This window comes from Haliaeetus albicilla, chromosome 3 (genome assembly GCF_947461875.1).
Source record: "Haliaeetus albicilla chromosome 3, bHalAlb1.1, whole genome shotgun sequence".
NCBI classification, from domain to species: Eukaryota; Metazoa; Chordata; class Aves; order Accipitriformes; family Accipitridae; genus Haliaeetus; species Haliaeetus albicilla.
Window position 1 is genome coordinate 71361006 of NC_091485.1, and position 22692 is coordinate 71383697.

Here is a 22692-nt window from a genome sequence, read left to right on the forward strand (position 1 = left end):
GTAGGGCTGGTCTAAACACCAAAAGAAATCCATGACTGCCTACCTCAAAAATGTATATTAGGGATGGAAAAAAGTAAATGTTTAAATGTTAAGCTTTTGTTGCTTGTCAGCAGTTATTTCCCATTAAAAGTACCAGTACTGGATCTGGTGTAGTAGGTTTAGGAAGTTAACTGAAGAAAGGCATAAAAAAGTATTTCTGCAAGCCCTGAGGCTGGTGGTGTTGGTGGAGATACACTCTGAAAAAAAATCACCCAACTGCCACTGAGAAGAGAGGTGGGAAAAGAGGATGTCCTGCATCATATCCTTAAAATATAGTAATCTTGAAATTAATAATTTCTGGGGCCTGATAGGAGTCACTTACTTTTGACACTGATTTCAATGGTTTTAACATTATGGAGCTGCAACAGACGCAGTGAATTCTCTCAGACGAAACTCCTCCATATCCAGCAGAAAAAGACCTGAGTCTTGATTGTAAAATGTTTTAAACTACGTTTGCAGTCATTCCAGTGATGAAGGAGGGTTAATGGGTTACTTACAGGCCTTCCTGGAACGTGAGCACAGCGAGTTTTTCATGCTCGGTATAGAAGAAGGCTTCTGAGAATCTCCTCACCTGGGAGAGAAACACACAAGTTAAACCTAAGATCTGCTGAAAGGTGCCAAATACAATCAGGCTAATAACAGAGCAGTGACTGTCAGGACCAGATTCCTTAGTATGCTTCATCTGCATTGCACCACACTGGTAACAGAAGAAACCAAAGACCTCAGTTCTGCTTCACTTTCCCACTCCAGCACAAAGCAGCTGGTGTAGTTGCTTATTTTACTGGGAGGTAAGAAGTGTCCCTTGACAGTAAATCAAGATTTGCTTACTTGTATCTTCTGATTACTTTTCTAAAAGCTATCAAATTTACCGTTTTCCCCTGTATTCTTAAAGTGGGGAAGTTTTCTTCCTCTCCCACCATGCAAACCGTATAGTGGCAGTGAAGTGAGTTACTAAATTAGAACAATTCATAATTGATCATCTATTCTATGGGAACATCCACAGTGACTGCCAAGAGAGTAAAGGAAGTCTTATATATCAGCCCAGAGGATAATAAGCCCTATCATGGTAGAAACATATCTGCCTATGTCATGATACTTACAAATGAGAGCTATTCAAATCTCTTCATGGACATTAGGTCTGTTCAGTGTTGGATAATCAATTACAAAAGAACCACAGATCTGAAGTGGCTGGCAGAGCACAGAGTGTGAAATAAGCTATAAAAAATTCAGTGCTGCTATCTGCCCTGGAATAAGCTGTGAGTTTAAATGAATCAAGCATAATATGCAATCAAATGTACTAAGCTGTTAAACTGCAGCCCATACATTACTAATAATATTTGTAAAAGTGACCTCTGTTACAGTGTCAGAAAATGGCAGTGAAAAGCATATGTCATAGCATCTCGGCATCTCCCTAAATTCCAGCTATGCTTTAACAAACAGCCTTTCTAAAAAAAAGACTAGCATCCCTTCAAAAAGATTGTATCTTAACAGTATGACTTTTCATCTGGGGCTCTCAAACTGTTTTCCAGAGTTGGGAAAGTATCATTACACAGAGTTTATAAGGGGAGGAACTGAAGCACACAGAGATATGTAATTTGCCAAAGGTCAAGCAGGCAGTTGGCATCAGTCAAAGCTGGAACAAACCACAGGGTGGGATTCACCTTGCTGGAGCTGGGAGCACACAGAGTTGGGTCCTTTGGCTGAAAGCCACCAGGTCCTATCACAGTCAAGGGAGACCTAGTCAAATTAACCAGGAGAGTCTCAGCATCTGTCACTCAAGCACCTCTTCCTGTGTTTTATGCCTTCTTTTTGCAAGCTTGGCTGTGCTTTTGGGGAGAGCAACTGGAGAGTTGTTCTGGTCACTCTGGAGAGTAACCGGACCTCCACTGACTTTGACGGGAACCAGAACATAAGCTAACATGTCAATACCTACACTGTAGACTCCTAAAGCTAAGCAAGGGAATCCTACCCTTTTCTCTATGTCCCTATTCTAATGATTAGATCAGACTATGAATTCTGCTCAGGTGATGTGCTGAACTGATGTCTGGTCAATAACCGAAAACGTCCTAATGGAAGACACAATACTTGCTGAAATAATCAGATAAGCAAATCTGACAAAGTTAGCTCAAAAGAAAAGTGCTTTTGTGCATTCTTTATTATCAGGTACAAGAAGCAATTTCCACATGAACAATATTAATATTTTGTGGTGTGCACCTCACTAGGAGAAAGGCAAAAACTAGCTATATATATATATCTGTATGTGACATAGTGAAGAGAACAGATCTATATTCCTCATGGTATTTTTGTGAAAGAAGTTCAGATAAAACAATCTTTTTTGGTTATTTGTCATTGTGATGCTTGTGCTTTTCAAAACAAATGTTTATGATTTATGGATATCTAGCAAGCACAGATGATATCTACCTCTTCCTACCCACCTCCTGTTCCATGTCTGATTCTGATGTTCGAAGTGCACTCATTTTACACAGGATCTTGGGTCCCATAAAAGCAACAGCCTTCAATACAGAAATTGAAATCTGTAATTTCAAATCCTGGGGTTCACCTCTTCTTTGCCTCTTGTCCTGCTCGACCCATTTCAAGTAAATAGTCATAGGGGCAGAATAGTATTGGAAATATATATCCAGATAAATAATTTAATGTCTTAAGGAAGTTACCATTACTGAACTAGCTTTTAACTTCTTAACATTACCCTCAGCATGTGATGTTCCTGAGTCAGATAAGCTGTAACTTCTGGATGGAGCGTTGCCACCTCCAGGAATTGGGTCCACAGGGCCAGGAGGTGGGAACAAAGCCAGGCGAGGTCCTTGCTTATCTGTTCTGCTATCTTCTCTGGATTGCTCAGCAACTGGAGGAGAGAAAGGATGTTTTGAGATCAAGACACTGTCATGAAGGAAAATCAGTTTATATGTTAGATTAAGTCCTTTTAAGAATTACAGCAACAAAAATTCTTCTTGATTTAGAATTATTATTAAAGCTACTATTTTTAGTTATTTTACCCCATATAAAGCTGGTGAGACTTTTGCTTTTACTCTTTAAAAGCCACATATTTTGCTTGAGGGAACAGCGTTAATTTTTGTGGACATGTTACTGCAGATGTAGTAAATGGGAAAAAGAAGTCAAAGAAAGTGGGTTCCAAATTATCCACCAGATGGTGCTGGATGCTCTGAAATAATAAACCATGGTCCATCATCTCCTTTTTGATAGCAAAAGAAACCTTCTCAGCTATGTCACACTAGGACACCAGATGGGTGATTGAGGGGGGGAACAAACAACAAACCCCAAATCAAAACACTGTGTCCTCAACACATGATGAAAACAGACATCCCAGAGTCTGCTGTTGCTTCTCTCCCACACTAGGACATGCTGGGGCTCTCCATGCCCTCCAGCTCTAGGCTGCAATTCTGTGCTAAAGCTCTGCAGCCCAGGAAGAGCATTTCAGCAGAAAAGTCTTGGCCTATCAATCTCCCTGGTTTCACAATTTCTTCAGCAAGAGACAGACATTGTATTTTACCTCCATATTTTGGCACAAAGAGTACAGAACTGAGCCTTCATCTTTTCCTAGGGTCCCTACCTGCTTCCATGAAACCAGTAATACTACCAGAAATATTCCAGAACTAATACCAGAGGAATTGCTTATCTGTTCTTGGCCAGGTCTTTCTTTGGTTAGGACTGCAGTCTAGCTGAAAGCCTGCTTATTTTTCACATTTTATTATGCAGGTAGTTTCCAGATTGGTGACACTGCAAACTAAGCCATGATTAAAAACAAATTGTCTGTGTGAGAGAGAGAGAAATAGAGAAAATATATGTGTGGATAACACAGGTATTGTCACTGAGTTTGCATTGTTTGGGTGCCATTCTGTTTTAATGTCTTGTCCAAAATGGCACAAGCTCCAGTACCCATGCTGGTACTGGAAAAATCGGGGGCATACTGGTAGACAAAAGATCCTGCCCAAACATTTCTCTTTGCAGAGTCAGGGCACTACTTTATTTACTGCACTCAATTTTATATGCTGTATGTCTTTTTTTTGTCTTTTTTTTTTTTTTAGTTAGTCAGTAAGCTGCCTCTTAGATCATAAACTGAAAACACAGTCTTCAAAGAAGATGCATTATTAATGCAAGCAATACTAGGAATAGGTGTGTGATGGCTATTTTTCTAGTTTATTGGTTCTTAACCTTTTGAACATATTCGAGAGGAAGGAAGGAAGGAAGGAAGGAAGGAAGAAAGGAAAAGATGATGCCTACTTCTAATTGTGAGAGTCTTACTGCACTACCACACACAGGACAAGAGCTTAGCAGCACTAGTGATGCAGGTCAAATCCCAGAGACTCAGTTCCTCAGAGCAAAACCCAGCAACTAAAATGATCACCAAATGTGATTCTGGCTACTCCATTCACATACCTGCTGCTGGGCTGTTCCCTGTGACTGCACCTTTCAAGCCCCACTCAGGGTAGTCTGGATTTAACAATACTGTCACGCAAAACAAATCAAGAGGGTTTTCTGAGGAGTTATTTTTGCTTGTCTGTTTACAAATCAATCAATCACACAATTAAAAAAAAAATAAATCCCTTCCACTTTCTTCTGCATTGAGTATCTGCTGTGTTCTTGGATTGAATACAAAGCTATGGCAGGTTAAACTCACTTTTTTCTTCTTTTGTTTGTATTTAATTTTAAAAATTGACCTGGCTCTGGTAACACAGTGGTAATGTGAGACTAACCCTACAGGCTTCTGTCTGTGTGGGTTTTAATAGCATTTTCTTCCTTTATAAATGACTGGTTTTCCTATGTTCTGCTGAAAAGAAATGGTTTCAGTTCACATACTCCTTGAGGCAAAATACTGGGAAAGCATTGCCAATACTAATCTGTATACTATACAGAGGTACATACGACTTCAGCACTTACGCTGCAGCTGCACCTATGTCCCGTCAATATTGTACAAGATCTCAACTTTCATGTCTTGAAAGTCTCTGCAAATTCATTGTCTTTATCATCAATTTATGCATAGATGGATAGAGAGCTATCATCCCAGGATGCTAAGGCAAAACATTTTCACAGCATACAGGAAAACCAAAGTTTTTATAACACCCCAGAGAACCAGCTGTTCTAGCTGTTGTGTTCACCTATCTGTTGCTACGCTATATCACCTATGTTGCTATGCTGTTCCCAGGAGCTTTCAAACAGTCAAAGCAGTGTGGCTTTATTAATATTGCCAAGCAAAACAAGTCAATAAGCTTTTTGGGAGAACAAGAACTGGACAGGAATTAGAAAACATAGAGAAATTAATGCTGGCATTTTCTGATGTATGCCAAGCCAATTTGGACTTTTCCAGACTCAGAGAATATAAGTCCAAAGGACACTCTAGATTGTGTTGTCTGACCTCCTATACACTTAGTGTCTAAATCTAGTAGAGCTGAGCCCAATAACTTATGTTTCTCTAAATCAAATTTATATGAAATCAGATTTCTTGCAAAGTATCCAAGTCATGATTTAAAATTAAGAAATTTGCCATTTCAAACATTTTTCACCCATGGCTGACAAACATTAATCCACCATTTGTAAATGGAGTGTGAATGTACTTCCAGTTTGGTTTGGCTTCAGCTTCCCTCTCTTAATTGTTATTTTGTCATTCTTCCCTATGCTGTCCCTCCTGCTAATAAACTGAGCAAATCAAATCTATTAAGTCTCTGATTATAAAGCATTTTCCCCAGTGCTCAGCTGATGCTTGCATTTCTTCCTGGCACCCTTGATGACTTGTCTGTGTCTCACTTGAACTAAACGTGGCAGAAGGAAGTTCAAGAGAGCAGTTCAGTCACTTCTGTGCCAAAATCACTTTTTTCCTCCCATGAGCCTCTCTACACATTTAGGCATTTTTATTTTAAAAGATATGGTTGTACAACCTGCCAAAGTATCTTTTATCCTGTCAGCATAAAAGCTGTAATTGCAACCTACTCCCAAATAATTTTTTTCTGCATACTCTGATACTCAGGGCTAGGCTTACTGAAGGATGTTAAAGCAATCCAGCTGGTGACTTGTTAAAAGTGACACAAGCATCTTGTAAGTGACTAATCAAAATTATGTGAAATTGTTGGTGGAAGAGAAACATTCAACAAACTTTCTGATGGCACCAAATTCCTTTTCTCCCCGCTCTGATACGTGACTGGGCTATCTCAGTGCACTTGAAAAATGGACTTGAAAAACGTATGGGCAGATTCTGTTGAAGAAAATACCTGCAGCTCCATACAAAGCTGAGATAACGTCTCTTCCACAGATAGCTCCTCTAGGGAAAAAACACAAAGAAAAAGATCAGGTTTGAGAACAGTAGATGTGAAATGTTAATGCTCTGCTGTTTATTCATGTGAGAAATAAATAGGTCATTTGATATTTTTCCCTGACAGACAAGTTTCTGTTTGGATGTGGGCACTCCACAACCCACCTTGTACTGGTACAGGTGCAGGCACAACTTCTGCTCTGGTAAGCTGGACCACTAAACCTGTAGAAGTTCTGGAATGTTGTCAGGACTAAGACAACAGAATTTGGTTTTTCGTTGTCTTCCCTTTCTTTTACTAGAAGTTTGCTTGTTAGCCTTTGGTATTTGTGGCCAACTCCAGAACTGAATGCAGAATCTCACTGTTGCAAAGTCTGAGAAAATGATGTGCAAGAAATGGTCCTCCCTATTGTGCTACACAGGACTGTGTAAGCAATACCAGATATCTGACTAGTAAAAGAAAGGTTGGGCATCTCTGTACTGCCTTGTGGAGTGTGAAGTACCTGTCCACTCCTACAGCAAGCAGCAGGGCTTTGATCTAGTCCTGTGAGAATGCAGCACAGGGACACTCCACTTTAAATGCACCACAGACTATAAGGCAAAGGAGGACATAAATCAAGTCTCCAACTTTGGCAGCTTGATTTTGCAATGCGGAACTTTCTAATAGTATCCTTAAAGAAACAAAGCAGAACAACAAACGATCCCCTCCCCAATACCCAAATGACTCTTCTCAAATAGTACTAAGGAACGGGAAAGGACAGCCTTAAGAAGACCCATCCTCAGCTGGTAAAATGTAGGAAACAATCATTCCCACTTTTAATGTCTAAACTAAGCTTTCTTTTTTTTTTTTTTTAATATACTAATCAAGGAGCTAGAAAAAAAGAATTAAGAAAGTCTGCAGAGATTTATAGCCTTGGATATATCTTAACTGTCTTTAGAAAATTGATGAGAATAATCTGATCAATATACAAGTTTACAGCTGAATGAGTCATTTACATTCTCCCCCGGTCAGTGGAGAAAAATGAGCAAGTACAAGGTGCAGTTCATGCCACGCCAAGGTAGAAAGCACTACTTGTCAGATAACTTATTTTATTGTCCTAAATGGGCCTTTTTCTCCCCAATGATTGTAAGGAGAAAGATATAAAAATTTGCTTCATATGCATGATACTGGGTGAATCTTATACCCCATGATTTTGCTGAGTTTTGCAACAGGCGTCAGAAGATAAGCCTTAAAACCAAATCTTCAGTAGATTTTCAGACTGTGAATAAAATGATGCAAATAGCACTCTGCTCAAGAGACTAAAAAGGGTATTTGCATTTAGCAAATTTGCATGCATTACAACAAGTACATTTGCAAATTAAGTGCCTGCTTCAGTACCAGTAGTCATTTGAAAACCAAGCTAATTGTATTTAGAAATCCAATATGTGCTCTGGGGTAGGTCTTGAGTTGTGGTCAACCAACCATACACAACTCTGCTTTCTCCCAACCTATAAGCCTGTCCAGGTGAGACACAAATCATGTATCATGTGCCTGACAACCAAGGTGCCTGAAGCATGAGTTTAGTTGCATGTTGGATTCTGTCTGAGAGCTCATAAGTTGCAAATAAAAATGCTGTAATTTTTTTTCCTCATAGCTGGATTGAATAACACAGTATGTGCTCTTCCCACCCTATGAGTTTTAGGCTATCTTAAAGGGAAATATATGTTGGGGAACAAGACATGAAGTGGAAAACAGGAACTATCAAGTCCATAAGTCTGTAAAGCATCATGTATTATGTTTGATAGTTCTTGTATACAAGCACTACACAGTGAAACTGGAAAATGTTTTTTTTACTCCCTTTTTAAATCTGCTGGCCAATGCAATCAACTCTCCTAATATAATTATCTCAGCAACATAACAAACTGGTAACTTCAAAACCTGTATACAGAAATACAAAGACAACAAACACATAGATGTGTCATCATCAGCCACATTCCCTGAATTCAAAGAAACAGGTGGGAGAGCTGGAATTAGTCAGGGATGCACCTCATTTTCACAGGAGTTCATGCTCCCATTACAAACATGACTAAACACAAATTACAGAGCTCCATCCCACAAATCCAGCCAGCCAGTTGCTTGCACATTGAACCTAGCAGGCCTGACCAGTCAAAAAAAGTCTCCACCAAACCCAGAAAATCTATTAAACAATTGAATTAGGAAGAAAAGCAGTATCATTTTAAAGAACAAGTTGTAATTATGTAATTGGCAGGGAAGAAATACATTGCAAATTGTAAATGAGGGAGTATGTTTCAAAAACACCCATATCACCTTTCAGATTTTGCTTTTCATTTTTTAAAAAATTTTGTTCAAGAGAAAAAAAATATGCTAGAGTCTTCCCCAGATTTCATGGCAATTCAGAACTGCAAGTTCAAGTCTTCAAAAACCAACTGAGGCCAAAAATCAATGAAAGGCAAGTATTTTGAGAAATCTGTCAAAACATTTTATCCCTTTACACATCAGGCCACATTCTATAAAAGGATTTGCATGAGATGAGAAGGCAGTCACCTTTAGAGTGTGCCAGAACAAACATTAAGCAGAAAACACAACAAAAATCCTCCAAAATCTCTAAACAGCCCAGGAGTTTTGGGACTAAAATGTGTATTGAAAATGTAGCACTGTAAAATAATCAGTGATTTTAAATGTCCGTTCACTTACCCAACTTCAGCTGTGGTAAATCGGGAATCTCCTTCATTATGAGGGTGTAGTACATATGAAGTCCTCTTTGAGCATTCAAGAGCAGAAGACAGAGGTCCTTATGCCATTTGTATGCATGCTGCATGCAGTTTTCAGATGGCACATAAAAGCTGCCCTGTGTAACAAAAGTATCAAGAAAATAAAATGCAGAGATTAAAATTCATGGTCTCCATTTGTCCTAGAGGTTTCCACAAAAATCCAGTTGTGGGCAGCCTTTTATTTCTAATCAAGCAGTTGGCACCAAAGAGAGATTTTAACTGTCCCTACTTCCTAGCCACCTAACTAGCTAGATGTGTAATCATAATAGTATCTCATTCTAAATGTACGTTTTGCCCAAATCGTACCAAAACTATTAGGTCCCAGCAATGCTGTCACGGGTACAAAGACCTTCAGTCCAAACACTCCAACAAGAGCAGTCCATCTCTGTCCTTCACACATGTCCCACTGTGAAGCCAAAGTCTCCCCATAATGTAGAAAGTGCTGTGCAAAACACACCCTCTCTGCTATAGGAGGAGGAATGCAAAGGACTATAAAGATGGCTACATTCACTTTCCTTTTTCCTCTTATCCTCTTATCCCCTTGTGCAAAAGTTGTAGCTCAATGGTATTGTGGTATGCTTTGTTATGTGTATTAGGGAAAAAAATACAGATGGCATTGCTATACTATCAACAAATATGAGCCACTCTGTACTCCAGGATCAATGTTTGGATTAGTATATCTCTTGTGGGAGGAGATGTAATTGGAGAGATCACAGCATGTTTAATACAGAAATTTCCCAAACAACACATTTACACTTAGAACATAGGCTAAGTTTGCATTAGGGTGCCAGAAATCAAAAGTTTTCACTTCTGTCAAAAAAACACTGCTTATATAAATTACTCGTATTTGAAATTTGCACTGCTCAGATTTAAAATAAAACTATTTATTAAACTGTGTGTTTGTGCCCAGGATTTCATGGATAGTTGCAAAAAGTAGTATGACAACTATCAGTAACAGCTCATATTTCTGAGGTCTCTGTATGCATTTTACAGTTTTTATCCAGTGTTGCAGTAGAAAGGTGTGTGAGCACGTGCAATCAATGATTGTATCTAGTTGTTGTCCCCCCAAACAGGAGTAAGTTATCTGTATGGCAGGAGAAGAAAGGGTTATGAAAACAGAGCAGTCAGAAAGCCACATAGGTGCTCCTTGAACTCTGTGAAACACTAGGTAAATTGAGAATACATCTAGGTGTGCTTTTTACAGCATACGGGCTGCACAAAGACACCAGGATGGGACTCTCACTGTTGCATGGCTATGGAGAAACATGAACAACTTGCAACTTAGTCCACTGCTTATCATTGATAGGATAAGAATACAATGCCTACATGCCAACTGGGTACTGATTGCCTTTTCAGACACTGACAATCCCAATAACTATGCATCTCCAGGAGCAACAGTGAAGATTCACCAACCACACACCCAGTGCATCTTTTGTGTTTTTCTCCCTTTGTTTCCCTAAAGCCTGTATTTCATGCCTCTTAGCTTGAGCTCAGATTTTTCTCTCAGCTTTCTCATGCAAATCTTCAAGATATTAGCTAGCATTATATGGTAGACACAAAGGGGACTGCTCATCTGGACCCACAGAGAAATGGCTGATGATAACTGACGGAGTTGGTTGTTCTTGGAAGGTTTCAAAAACTTCAGCCTCAGCATGAATCTACTTTACTCTCACCATGGAATATAGCATAAAGAAATGCTGCTGGAAACAACAGAAAATTGGAAGTGGATTGATATAGAATGTCATGAAAAAATGTCCTCTTTTATAATCCTTTGCTGATTTTTTTAAGCAAAAATTACTCCTGCATTTAAATGCTACACTGACAAGCAGAAGGAAAAATGTAAGATAATTTCATAGTTCATATCAATACTATAACATGGTATTGCTGTGCAAGACTACACTTTAATGGGTCTATTTTCAGCCTCTCTTGGCATAGATTATTGTTTAAAACTAAAAATAAAAAGTAATAAGAAAATGAAATTGCAGGTGGGCTCAAAAAATATGTGAATTAAAGATGTTTAAAGTCTTTATCAGTGAGCTCTGTTTAAAATTCTTTAGTGTTTGCCCACTTCTCTTATGGTGCTTTTTCAAATTTGACCTCAGCTGAATTAATAAAAATTCTTAGAGACCAGGTAGTTCAACTTACTGAAGCACGGGGTTTAGGAGGGTACACTTTGGAAAGATTTACATGGTGGCAAAAAATAGAACGGGGAAAGAACCATTATTAAAAAAAAAAAAAAAAAAAAAGACTTCATTGAGCATTGTATGTTAGCAGCATAACTTGGTCATTATTGTAGAAATTTAGAATGATTTAGGCTGGAAGGGACCTCTGGAGATCATCTAGTCCAACTGCCTGCTTAAAACAGGTCTAATCAGATCCAGCTGCTGAGTGTTGTGTCCTGCTGAGTCTTGAACATCTCTGAAGAGGTAGATTCCACCACCTCTCTGGGCAACATGCTCCATTACCCCCTTCACAGTAATTTTTTTTTTCCTTGTATCAAAGTCAGCATTTCCCAGGTTTCAACTTGTCTGTGTTGCCTCTCATCCTATTGCCATGAACCATCAAGAAGAATATGGCTTCTTCTTCTCTTTGTTCTTTAATTGGATAGTTGTAAATGACAGTCACATTCATAGAATTGTAGAATCATGAATGGTTTGGGTTGGAAGGGACCTTTAAAGGACATCTAGTTCCAAGCCCCCTGCCATGGGCAGGGACACCTTCCACTAGACCAGGTTGCTCAAAGCCCCATCCAACCTGGCCTTGAACACTTCCAGGGAGGGGGCATCCACAACCTCTCTGGGCAACCTGTTCCAGTGTCTCACCACCCTCACAGTGAAGAACTTTTTCCTTACATCTAACCTAAATCTACCCTCTTTCAGTTTAAAGCCATTACCCCTTGTCCTATCACTACATGCCCTTGTAAAAAGTCCCTCTCCAGCTTTCTTGTAGGCTCCCTTTAGGTACTGGATTCCCTCTGAATCTTCTCTTCTCTGGACTGAACAAGACCAGTTTTCTTGGGCTCTCCTTGTACATCATGTGCTCTAGCCCCTGAGTATGTTGGTGCCTTTTACTGGACTGGCTCGAGTAAGTCCATACATCTCTTGTACAGGGGAGCACAGAACTGGACACAGTACTCCAGATGTGTCTCACCAGTGCTGAGGAGAGGGGAAGGATCACCTCCCTCAAACTGCTGGCAATGCTCTCAGTGATGCTGCCACGACTTCTCTCTTTTTTTTTTTTTTTTTTTTTTTTTTTTGGCAGCACTGTTACCTATAACAGAGAGCTTGAAATGCATCTGCTTTTGTTGAGAAGGACCTCCATTTTACTTTCTCTTTTGTAGACACAGGAATGAGAAGAATTTACCTGCTTTGTGTCCTCTTTCAAACATTTCTGTCAATTAATCCTACAGATTTACTCAGGCTTTCAGGAAATAAATTAAGTATGTATGAATCCAAAAAAGGTCAGCTATTTCTGAAGATTCTTTAACATTAAGTCCCAAACCAATTAGTTTCAGAGACACTGCCATGAAAAAGCAACAGGCACCTGGAGTCATTGCCCTACTAATCTGTCACCTGAAGATTTTAAATGCCAACATGAATTTGTTTATTTACTCCAAAAAACAACTCTAGGATTGATGTTACTGTGGGGGTTTTTTAATGCATGAATAGCAAGAGTGTATGTATGGGGAACTAGGTTATTTCTTTAACAACAGACACAAGTCACCTCCTGATTGTTTCAGAGCTCTAGGGTCCTCTGGAATCAAGAGAAAGAGCAGAGCCTTTGCCACCATTTCAGCCATACTCTTTACAATTCAGTCTGGATCCTCATTTTGGAAAAGGAGATGCTTTAGGATGGTAGAAGTTTGACTAGCAAATGGTGCAGTCCTGGAATTGGAACAGGCTTCCCAGGGAAGTGGTTGAGTGACCATCCCAGGAGGTATTTAAAAGATGTGTATACACGGCACTTAGTGACATGTTTTAGTGGTGGACTTGGCAGTGTTATGTTAACAGGTGCACTCAATGATCTTAAGGGTCTTTTCCAAACTAAACAATTCTATGATTCTATTCTATGATTCAGTGCCTTAAAGACGTTACTGCTCTCACAGGACTGTTTCTTCTGAAAGTTGTCACACACATACACCATGCAGAGCAGGACGTAACAGCAATTATTAAGCCAACCTCAGGGATAGTTTAAGCTAATATGAACTAAGGTCTGTTCATCCTCATCTGCAGGGACCCCAGCAGGGCAGGCATCTGTCAGATAATGCCATTATAAACTGCTTCAGCTAAATCAGCTTATCCATCACTGTTCAGTAAGCTGAGAAATGTCAAGAAATATCTTCCTTTGGGATGGCCTGAAGATTGCAAACCTTCCACATTCACTCTTTTAATTACCTCTTCTTCTGTGCATTTATTTAGGTGGTCCCCTATTTCCTAGGTTATAGCCTGAAACAGGGATTCAGACTACAATACTAGCAAATGAAGTTCAGTAACAAACATGGTACGTACTATTTTAAGGAAAAACACTGCCATAAAACTAGCAGTCAAGAAAACCAGTGGCTATGACCCATTAAACAGCTCAGGTCTCTGGGTTTCTTGCATCAGGAGGACAGATAACAGTTTACTTCTGGTTAAGACAAAACTATTAAAACAAAAGTTCATAACGAAGCTGACATTCCCAGTTTGCACAAAGCATGATGGCTGCCCCGGGCTTGTAATATCCATTGTAAAAGTATACGTTAGTTCCTTTTGTAAAGATTCTCATTACATTTTGAATTAATTCCTTTGGTCTACTGTTATTTCAATCTCATTAGTTTGTAGGTAGACAGATTTTTCTATGCTACTTGCAAAACACATGCACTGATTTCCTTTTTCAAGACCCTCTCTGTCTGTAACAGTAGACTGTATCTCTGGCGTTTGACCTTTTCTAATGCTGAAAATTTTGGGAGCAAATGAATACCTGACAAATGTTCAATTCAAGACTTACCACCTAAAGGTACTCTGATAGCAAAGATGGATGACAACACAGAAGCTAATAGTACTGCCACCAGAGAAAAGTATGACTTCCATTGTGCCAACATCTCAGAGGCAAAAGAGATCAAGAAAGACAAGACATGATGGAAAAAGAGACAGTCAGGGAAACAAAGTAAACAACTGCAAATAATGCTGATAATTGCGGACTCTGCAATGATTTGCTTTAAGAATTGTTTTTTTTCCTGTGATATTTGAAATAACATCAGCTGTATTGATCCCAGATGAAAGAAAAGGAATAAAAAAAAAAAAAAAAAGAGAAGGAAAAGTTTTACCAAATTTGGACACTAAACTAGTCCTGTAAGTGCTAGATTTGAAACACTGGAGACAGGGGGGTTGATAAGGTTGTACCTTGTCTAATCTCCTATAGAATATGTTCTTTTGTTGTGCTCCACAAACTAGAAGTGAGGCACCAAACAATGTATAATACTGAAAGTAGAATCAAAGAATCATAGAAATGTTTAGGTTGGAAAAGACCTTTAAGATCATCGAGTCCAATCATTAACCTAACACTGCCAAGTCCACCACTAAACCATGGCCTTCAGCACCACATCTACACGTCTTTTAAATACCTCCAGAGGTGGTCAGTCGACCACTTCCCTGGGAAGCCTGTTCCAGTGCTTGACAACCCTTTTGGTGAAGAAATTTTTCCTAATACACAAACTAAACCTCCCCTGGCACAACTTGAGGCTATTTCCTTATCCTATCACTTGCTACCTGGGAGAAGAGACCAACACGCACCTCACCACAACCTCCTTTCATGTAGCTGCAGAGAGTGATAAGGTCTCCCCTCAGCCTCCTTTTCTCCAGGCTAAACAACTCCAGTTCCCTCAGCAGTTCCTCATAAGACTTGTGCTCCAGGCCCTTCACCAGCTTTGTTGCCCGTCTCTGGACATGCTCCAGCACCCCAATATCTTTCATGTAGTGAAGGGCCCAAAACTGAACACAGGACTCGAGGTGCGACCTCACCAGTGCCAAGTACAAGGGGATGACCACTTCCCTGCTCCTGCTGGTGACACCATTTCTGATACAGGCCAGGATGCCGTTGGCCTTCTTGGCCACCTGGGCACACTGCTGGCTCATATTCAGCCGGCTGTCGACCAGCACCCCCAGGTCTTTCTCTGCCGGGCAGCTTTCCAGCCACTCTTCCCCAAGCCTGTAGCGCTGCATGGGGTTGTTGTGACCCAAGTGCAGGACCCAGCACTTGGCCTTGTTGAACCTCATACAATTGGCCTCAGCCCATCGATCCAGCCTGTCCAGATCCCTCTGCACAGCCTTCCTACCCTCATGAAGATCAACACTCCTGCCCAACTTGCTGTCATCTGCAAACTTACTGAGGGTACACTCAATGCCCTCATCTAGATTATTGATAAAGATATTAAACAGAACTGGCCCCAAAACTGAGCCCTGGGGAACATCACTTGTGACTGGCTGCCAGCTGGATGTAACTCCATTCACCACAACTCTTTGGGCCGAGCCATCCAGCCAGCTTTTTACCCAGTGAAGAATACGCCTGTCCAAGGTATGAGCAGCCAGTTTCTCCGTGAGAATGCTCTGGGGAATAGTGTCAAAGGCTTTACTAAAGTCCAGGTGGACAACATCCACAGCCTTTCCCTCACCCACTAAGCAGATCACCTTGTCATAGAAGGAGATCAGGTTAGTAAAGCAGGACCTGCCTTTCATGAACCCATGATGACTGGGCCTGATCACCTGGTTGTCCTATACATGCCATGTGATGGCACTCAAGATGATCTGCTCCATAGCCTTCCCTGGCACCAAGGTCAGACTGACAGGTCTGTAGTTCCCCAGATCCTCCTTCCAGCCCTTCTTGTAGCTGGGCATCACATTTGCTAACTTCTAGTCAACTGGGACCTCCCCGGTTAGCCAGGACTGCTGATACATGATTGAACGTGGTTTGGAGAGCACTTCTGCCAGCTCCCTCAGTACCCTTGGGCGGATCCCAACAGCCCCATAGACGTGTGTGTCTAAGCGGAGTAGCAGGTCACTAACCATTTCCCCTTGGATTATGGGGGCTTTATTCTGCTCCTCATCTCTGTCTTCCAGCTCAGTGGGCTGGGTACCCTGAGAACAGTTGGTCTTACTATTAAAGACTGAAACTTTTTTTTAATTGTCTTTTAGAGCAGCAGCCAGATTAAGTTCTAGTTAGGCTTTGGCCCTGCTAATTTTCTCCCTGCATAACCTCACAACATCCTTGTAGTCCTCCTGAGTTACCTGCCCCTGCTTCCAAGGGTCATAAACTCTCCTTTTTTTTTCCTGAATTCCATCCAAATCTCTATGTTCAGCCAGGCTGGTCTTCTTCCCCACTAGCTCATCTTTCGGCACATAGGGATAGCCTGTTCCTGCACCATTAAGATTTCCTTCTTAAAAGATGTCCAGCCTTCCTGCACTCCTTTGTCCTTCAGGACTGCCTCCCAAGGGACTCTGTCAACCAAGTCTAAGGTAGCAGTTCTGCTAATCCCATTCCTTATTTCTATGAGAATCAAAACCTACAATTTCATGATTGCTCTGCCCAAGACATCCTCAAACCATCACATCACCCAGAAGTCCTTCTCTGTTCACAAGCAACAAGTCCAGTGGGGTGCCTTCCCTAGTCGGCTCACTCACCAGCTGTGTCAGGAAGTTATCTTCCACACACTCCAGGAACCTCCTAGGCTGTTCCCTCTCTACTGTATTTTAATTCCAGCAGACATCTGGGAAGTTGAAGTCCCCCATGAGAACAAGGGCTAGTGATTGTGAGACTTCTCCCAGCTGCTTATGTAATATTTCATCTGCCTCCTCATCCTGGTTGGTGGTCTGTAACAGACTCCCACCATGATATCTGTCTTGTTGGCTTTTCCCCTAATTCTTACCCATAAACACTCAACCCTTTCATCACCATCGTCAAGCTCTAGACAGTCAAAACTCTCCCTAACATACAGGGCTACCCCACTGCCTCTCCTTCCTTGCCTATCCCTTCTGAAGAGTTTATAGCCATCCACTGCAGCAGTCCAGTTGTGCAAGTCATCCCACCATGCTTCTGTGATGGTAACTATATCATAGTTTTCCAGCCGCACAGTGGCTTCCAGCTCCTCCTTTTTGTTGCCCATGCTGGGTGCATTGGTGTAGGTGCACTTCAGTTGGGCTATTGATCCTGCCACCTTTTTTGGGGGACAAGCCCTAATTCCTATGGGACTGTTCTTAGGTGCTTCTGTGGTTTCTAATGCATTGACAACCCTTAGATCTTTGCTGTTGCTTGGATCTCCATCCCCTACCTCCACTGAGATGGCTAAGGTGCTTCGTGCATTAGAACAGGGACATTTCAAATGTGTTGTAGTGTACTCACCACATCGTCGAGCAGACTGAAGGACCTCACTAGCACACTGTCCCTCAAATGTTGGCATGCTCCCCCCAGGTTTATCTCTAGCGAGACTGGTTTTATCCCTTTCCCCCTTCAGATCTAGTTTAAAGCTCTTTCAATGAGCCCTGCTAACTTCTGTGCAAAGGTCCTTTTCTGTCTTTGAGATAGGTGTACCGGATCTGTTTCTAGCAGGACTGGTGTTGTGTAGACCGACCTGTGATCAAAAAACCCAAAATTCTGCTGGTGACACCAGTCATGGAGCCAGGTATTGATCTGCTGGGTCTTCCTGTTTCTTCCCTTATCTGGAAGGATAGAGGAGAACACTGCTTGTGCTCCTGGCCCTTAACCAGTCATCCCAAGGCCCTGAAGACTCTCTTGATTTCCCTTGGACTTTTTATTGCAACTTCATCACTGCCTACATGAAAAAGCAATAATGGATAATAATCCAAGGGCTGTACCAGGGTAGGATGTTTTCTCACCACATCTTTAACCCAGGCCCCAGGGAAGCAGCAGCCTTCCGTAAGAAGTGGGTCCAGTCAGCATCTGGAGCCTTCTGTTCCCCACAGAAGAGAGTCTCATATGACAACGACCTGTCTTTTTTTCTTCATGGAAGTGATTTTGACGCAGGGCGTAGGCTGACTTAACCTTGGTTACACCTCCAACCTGGATGAACCATCGTCCTCGTCATTGTTCGGTTCCACTTGCAGAGCCTCCTACCTATTGTGCAAGGGCACCTGGGAAGGTGGGGGAGTCATGGAGGAGACGCACCTGCTGCACCAGGCAGGAGCTTGTCGCCATTGCCCCCTATCCCTTCAGTCACCGCCTTCTGCCGGGTGGGGAGAGGACAGGGAGTCCTCCACACCTTGTGTCCTGTCCGCCCGACAGGTCTGTCCCAGGGCAGGCAGGGTGCAGTTCCCATAGTCTGTCTCCCTCCCAGACTCCCTGACACTCCTCACCCTACTGCCCCCCTCCCCGAGCTCTGTCACTCAGCGGAGGAGTTCCTCTCCCCGGGCACACCTCCCGCAGGTGTGCTCACTGCTGCCGTCCTGTACTGGTGTAAGAGCAGGGCACGGCCTGCAGACGGACACCCGGATGGCGGCGTCTTCCACCGGAGCTCTGCCTGGGAAGCTGCGTCAGTGGCGGCGGGTGCAGAGTTTAGAGAGAACAAGGCCTGCTGCTGGGTAGATACCATTGCTCCCTGCTTGAGCTCTCAGAGTTACAGTGCCCTTCCTTCATGCCCTGCTGTGCAAACTGGAGCTGCTCGCTTTGGCAATAGGTCTCGTCAGCCGCTGTTGCATGAGCTGCCAGCTCCTGGTGGGACATTCATCCCCCTGAGGTTTACCCAGTTCAGGAAACCCCCCTGCGCACCGCACTAGAGCTCTCTGCTGCCAATCATGCCAGCACTGGAGATGCTCACCTCAGCAACTGAGTAAATGTAAAATACTTCATAGTTTCTTGCTTCCCGGTGTCAAAATAGAGAAACTAATTTTCCTAAGTGTCAGGTGAGCACCTAAGTGTACATATTATATCAAAAAGCATATATCACTTAAGGTATGTTTGCAGGATGTCGTGAAGTATCATGTACAGGTAACCTTAATTTCTCTGCTTCTCAGTTTACGGAGAAGTGATGACAAAGAAAAACCTAGTCAAATGCCAGATGAAAAGAACTGCCTAGTGTTTTGGAAATGTAAAGGCTTCAGTTCAATTTGATCATGTTCTGCAAAGCTAGACCCCAACACTTGACTTTCACTGTCCCTTGTCCATCTGTCCTCTAAGATGTTCTTCTAGATTTACCCAGCCAAGTATAATAGCCTACAAACTCAACAACCCCAAACAAACTAAACATTCTTGACAATATCCCTGCTGAATACATTTAAATAAATCAGCCTTTTAAATGAATAGGTTTCCTGTGTAATGCTCTTTTCAGTCAACAGATTTCTCCTATAATTAGAGTGTATTACTTTATAAATGTACTTTTCCTTTATAACAAAAGAAAGGAAAATTACTTGAGAAAAGCAAACACTGTAATTAAATAAGGTTCATGCCAATTCATTATTCAAATGCAGAGAACAACTTGTGAATATCCACTTCCAGTGTACTAAATCCATCTAATATCAAAAGGCACCAATTGAATTTTATGCTTTGTAATATACAGTAAGTTGCTAGTATTTGTTTTGTATTAAAGTAATTTCACAAGCTATGTTAACTATGTGCAATGTTCAACAATAGCACTAACCGTTGGTAAATTAGACCTTTTATGTTTAAGCTAATTTGAAACAGCATTTCACAATTCAGAATCAAATTCAAATTGCTTGTCAAGAATTTTAAGATACTAAAAAGCCATTCCAGAGTAAACAGACAAGTTTTGCAGTCTCCAGCAGTATTTCATTAGCAGACAGAACTAACCTACCTTGCCTACTTCCATCAAAGATCTAGAGGACTGCTTGAAATAGAGGAATAAATCTCAGCATCCCAAGATGAATGCAGTTTCTGAGAGCACAGTGTCTGCCCATTCGTCTGCATGCCCATATTGGTCACCTAATATATAAATTTTATTCTAGCTTCAAACTCACTGACCAAGGAGATTCTTCATTGCTACTTTGGAGATTGTTTTCTAAGATAGGAGATTTCCTGTTATTTGGTAGTTGGAAATGCAATTATAGTTATGGCTTGAGCTAATACATCAGTGTTTACACCTCGTTATCATTTTTTGAAAAAAAGAAAGACGATTAAAAGATAACAATTTCTGGTAATTAGGGACATGACAAGCATACGAACAGAAGAATACTCTCACATGTGTAGGAACACAACTGACAGAGATACTTGTATTTTATAATTAAAGGGAAAAAAAAGCAAAACAGCAAGGGAATCAGGAGTTATATCATGCAGCTTATATTATGCCCATTATCTTATGCTTGTTAATTATTTCACAAATATTTATATCCTCAAAGTGTTTGTTAAAAACCCCCAACCAACCAACCAAACCCTAATTCATTGGGATCTTTGCATCAGGTAACACATGTATGGGAATCCAATCTCCTGAATAGGACAGTTGGCTGCTGTCCAGAGGATCATGTAAGTCTCCACCACAAGTGTCCTTACAGTGATCGTCACCTGGATCAGGTGAGATTCACACAACTGTTGTTCTGCTGAATTCCTATACAAGCTGGGCTGCGGTGTGTGACCACTCCAGCACATGCATCATCCATTGTTATTGAGTATCTTAAACTACATATGAAACATCTCATTAATATCTCAACTGTTTATGAAAGACTGTTCTAGAAAGACCTCTGCAGAAATACCTCCTATTGACCACCCACAAGAGTCTTATCTGTGTTCGGTTTGGTCACTTCTGCACCAGGAACCTCCCATCAGAATCTCTGGAACAGCCAGACTGACCACTCAGAATGTTTGTCACTATAGCAAAGCACACAAGTTATACTGGTCAGCTTTTCTAGGAGCTGCTTGGAGGAATCAATGTGTGTGATCAAAATTCCCACCCAGAAAGATTCTACAGCAATGAGTTAATGCTGCTTCTAACTGTTGCCACCTTCTCTCAGGCTGATCCATTATCTCATCCATATAGGTGACAAATTGAGGGGTTCCTGGACCACCAGTGAATTAACGCCTAAGTGCACTAAGTGTCCACACAGGCACAACCCTGACACCCTACTATCCCATAACTATAACTATACAATGAACTTGAACTTCACAGCACACTTATCACTTAAATTTGTAGCTCTTGTCACTGATGATAAAATGCTTTATTTTGCAGAAGCTGATTTCAGAAGCATAATTTCCAAAAGTTTCATATTACTTATATTGCAGTTAAGACACAGACCCCAATAAGAACAGGTGTGCTATATCTAGCCCTCCAAGCAGACAGAGAGCAAACAGATTTACAAAATGGCCAAAATTATTTTAGTTTTTCATTTCTCCTGATCTTCATCTCTCTCCCTCCTTTAACCCTGTTTTTTATTTCTGAGAAACCAATAGTAGACCCACAGATGTTCCCTTTTCACTTGAAGGGATACACATGACTATGCATGTTGAGGGAGATATGATATATCCCTGTTAATCAAATCAGTGTTGTGAATGTAAAATATAAAATATACAGCTTGAGCAGAGGGCACCAGTGGTGGGAGAAGGGAAAGTTCTTACCCCATTTACTGAAACTTGTAAACCTTGATCCTACCTGGCAGAAAAACAATACATGTCTGTGTTCTCCATCTGTCAGCAGCAGAACTGTGAACACAGAACTTTCTTGAGGGATGGGTGACAACCACATAAGTCAGTTCCCATAAACCTCATTCTTTTAATATGCACTAACAGGAAGACAACATGCTTATGGGAGAAAGTTATGGAAAATCGGGAAAATTAAGTACCTTCCATCAAACAAAGTGAAACCTAGAACCAAACATGTAAGATAAACAGATGTATTGGACTAGGATGCACTTGAATATGCTTATTCTATCAACTTAATAAATTGCCTTGTTTGTATTGATTTACTAGTCTGCTATATGATATGATGTTTCATTACCCAAAGCTCTAAAATAAAAGAAAAATAAAATCAATGTATTATATTTACCTTTGATTGATATGATACTAGTAACACTAACCAAAAGTGTCAATAAAGGACAATGGTTAGAAAGACATTGACAATATAAGGAAAAATTTATGCTTTGCCTCTCACTAAATCTGTTATGTAAGAAAATGTAGGTTGGTATTTCATAAATACAAGATACAATTTGACATTTATATTAACACTTAAAGTTAGAGTTACTTTGTCAAAACCAGTGGGAAGATAATGCAGTAGAGAAAATAATGGAGATTGGAGTCAGATTTAGTGATAATTTACACTTTGTACAAAATTAGCAGGAAGAAAGTATTTGACTTGAGACCCTTGAAAAACAGAAACCATCAGACTTGAAAAAGAGCCATCCTCTGAACTAGTAGAAGAGAATTATCCTGGTCAGCTCTAATGGTTGTGTCTCAGGGTTTCAATACTACAAGTTACTGTTCAAAACACAAGATGTAGGCTTCTTAATTACAAGTGGCTGAGAAAGAAGTGGTCAAAAAAGTATTTGATAGGAAAATTTCCATCTAAAAATACCATTCTAGTAAAATGAAAATGCTTCACAAGTCACATAGATTTCCCTTAAAGTTCTTTAAGGAGAAAAATCTGGTAAAACGCTGGCAAAGTTCCAAATGTC

General features: G+C 40.9%; 1 protein-coding gene across 1 annotated transcript in view; it reads right to left on the reverse strand.

The window, feature by feature from the left end:
• Positions 1-22692, reverse strand: part of FAM135B (family with sequence similarity 135 member B) — a 210591-nt gene that overhangs the window by 19112 nt on the left and 168787 nt on the right. The window contains exons 8-11 of the mRNA XM_069780111.1: positions 9015-9168; positions 6282-6331; positions 2747-2902; positions 537-610 (exon numbers count right to left, since the gene is read on the reverse strand). Coding sequence (XP_069636212.1) covers positions 537-610; positions 2747-2902; positions 6282-6331; positions 9015-9168 — 434 coding nt within the window. The remainder of the gene's footprint in view (positions 1-536; positions 611-2746; positions 2903-6281; positions 6332-9014; positions 9169-22692) is intronic.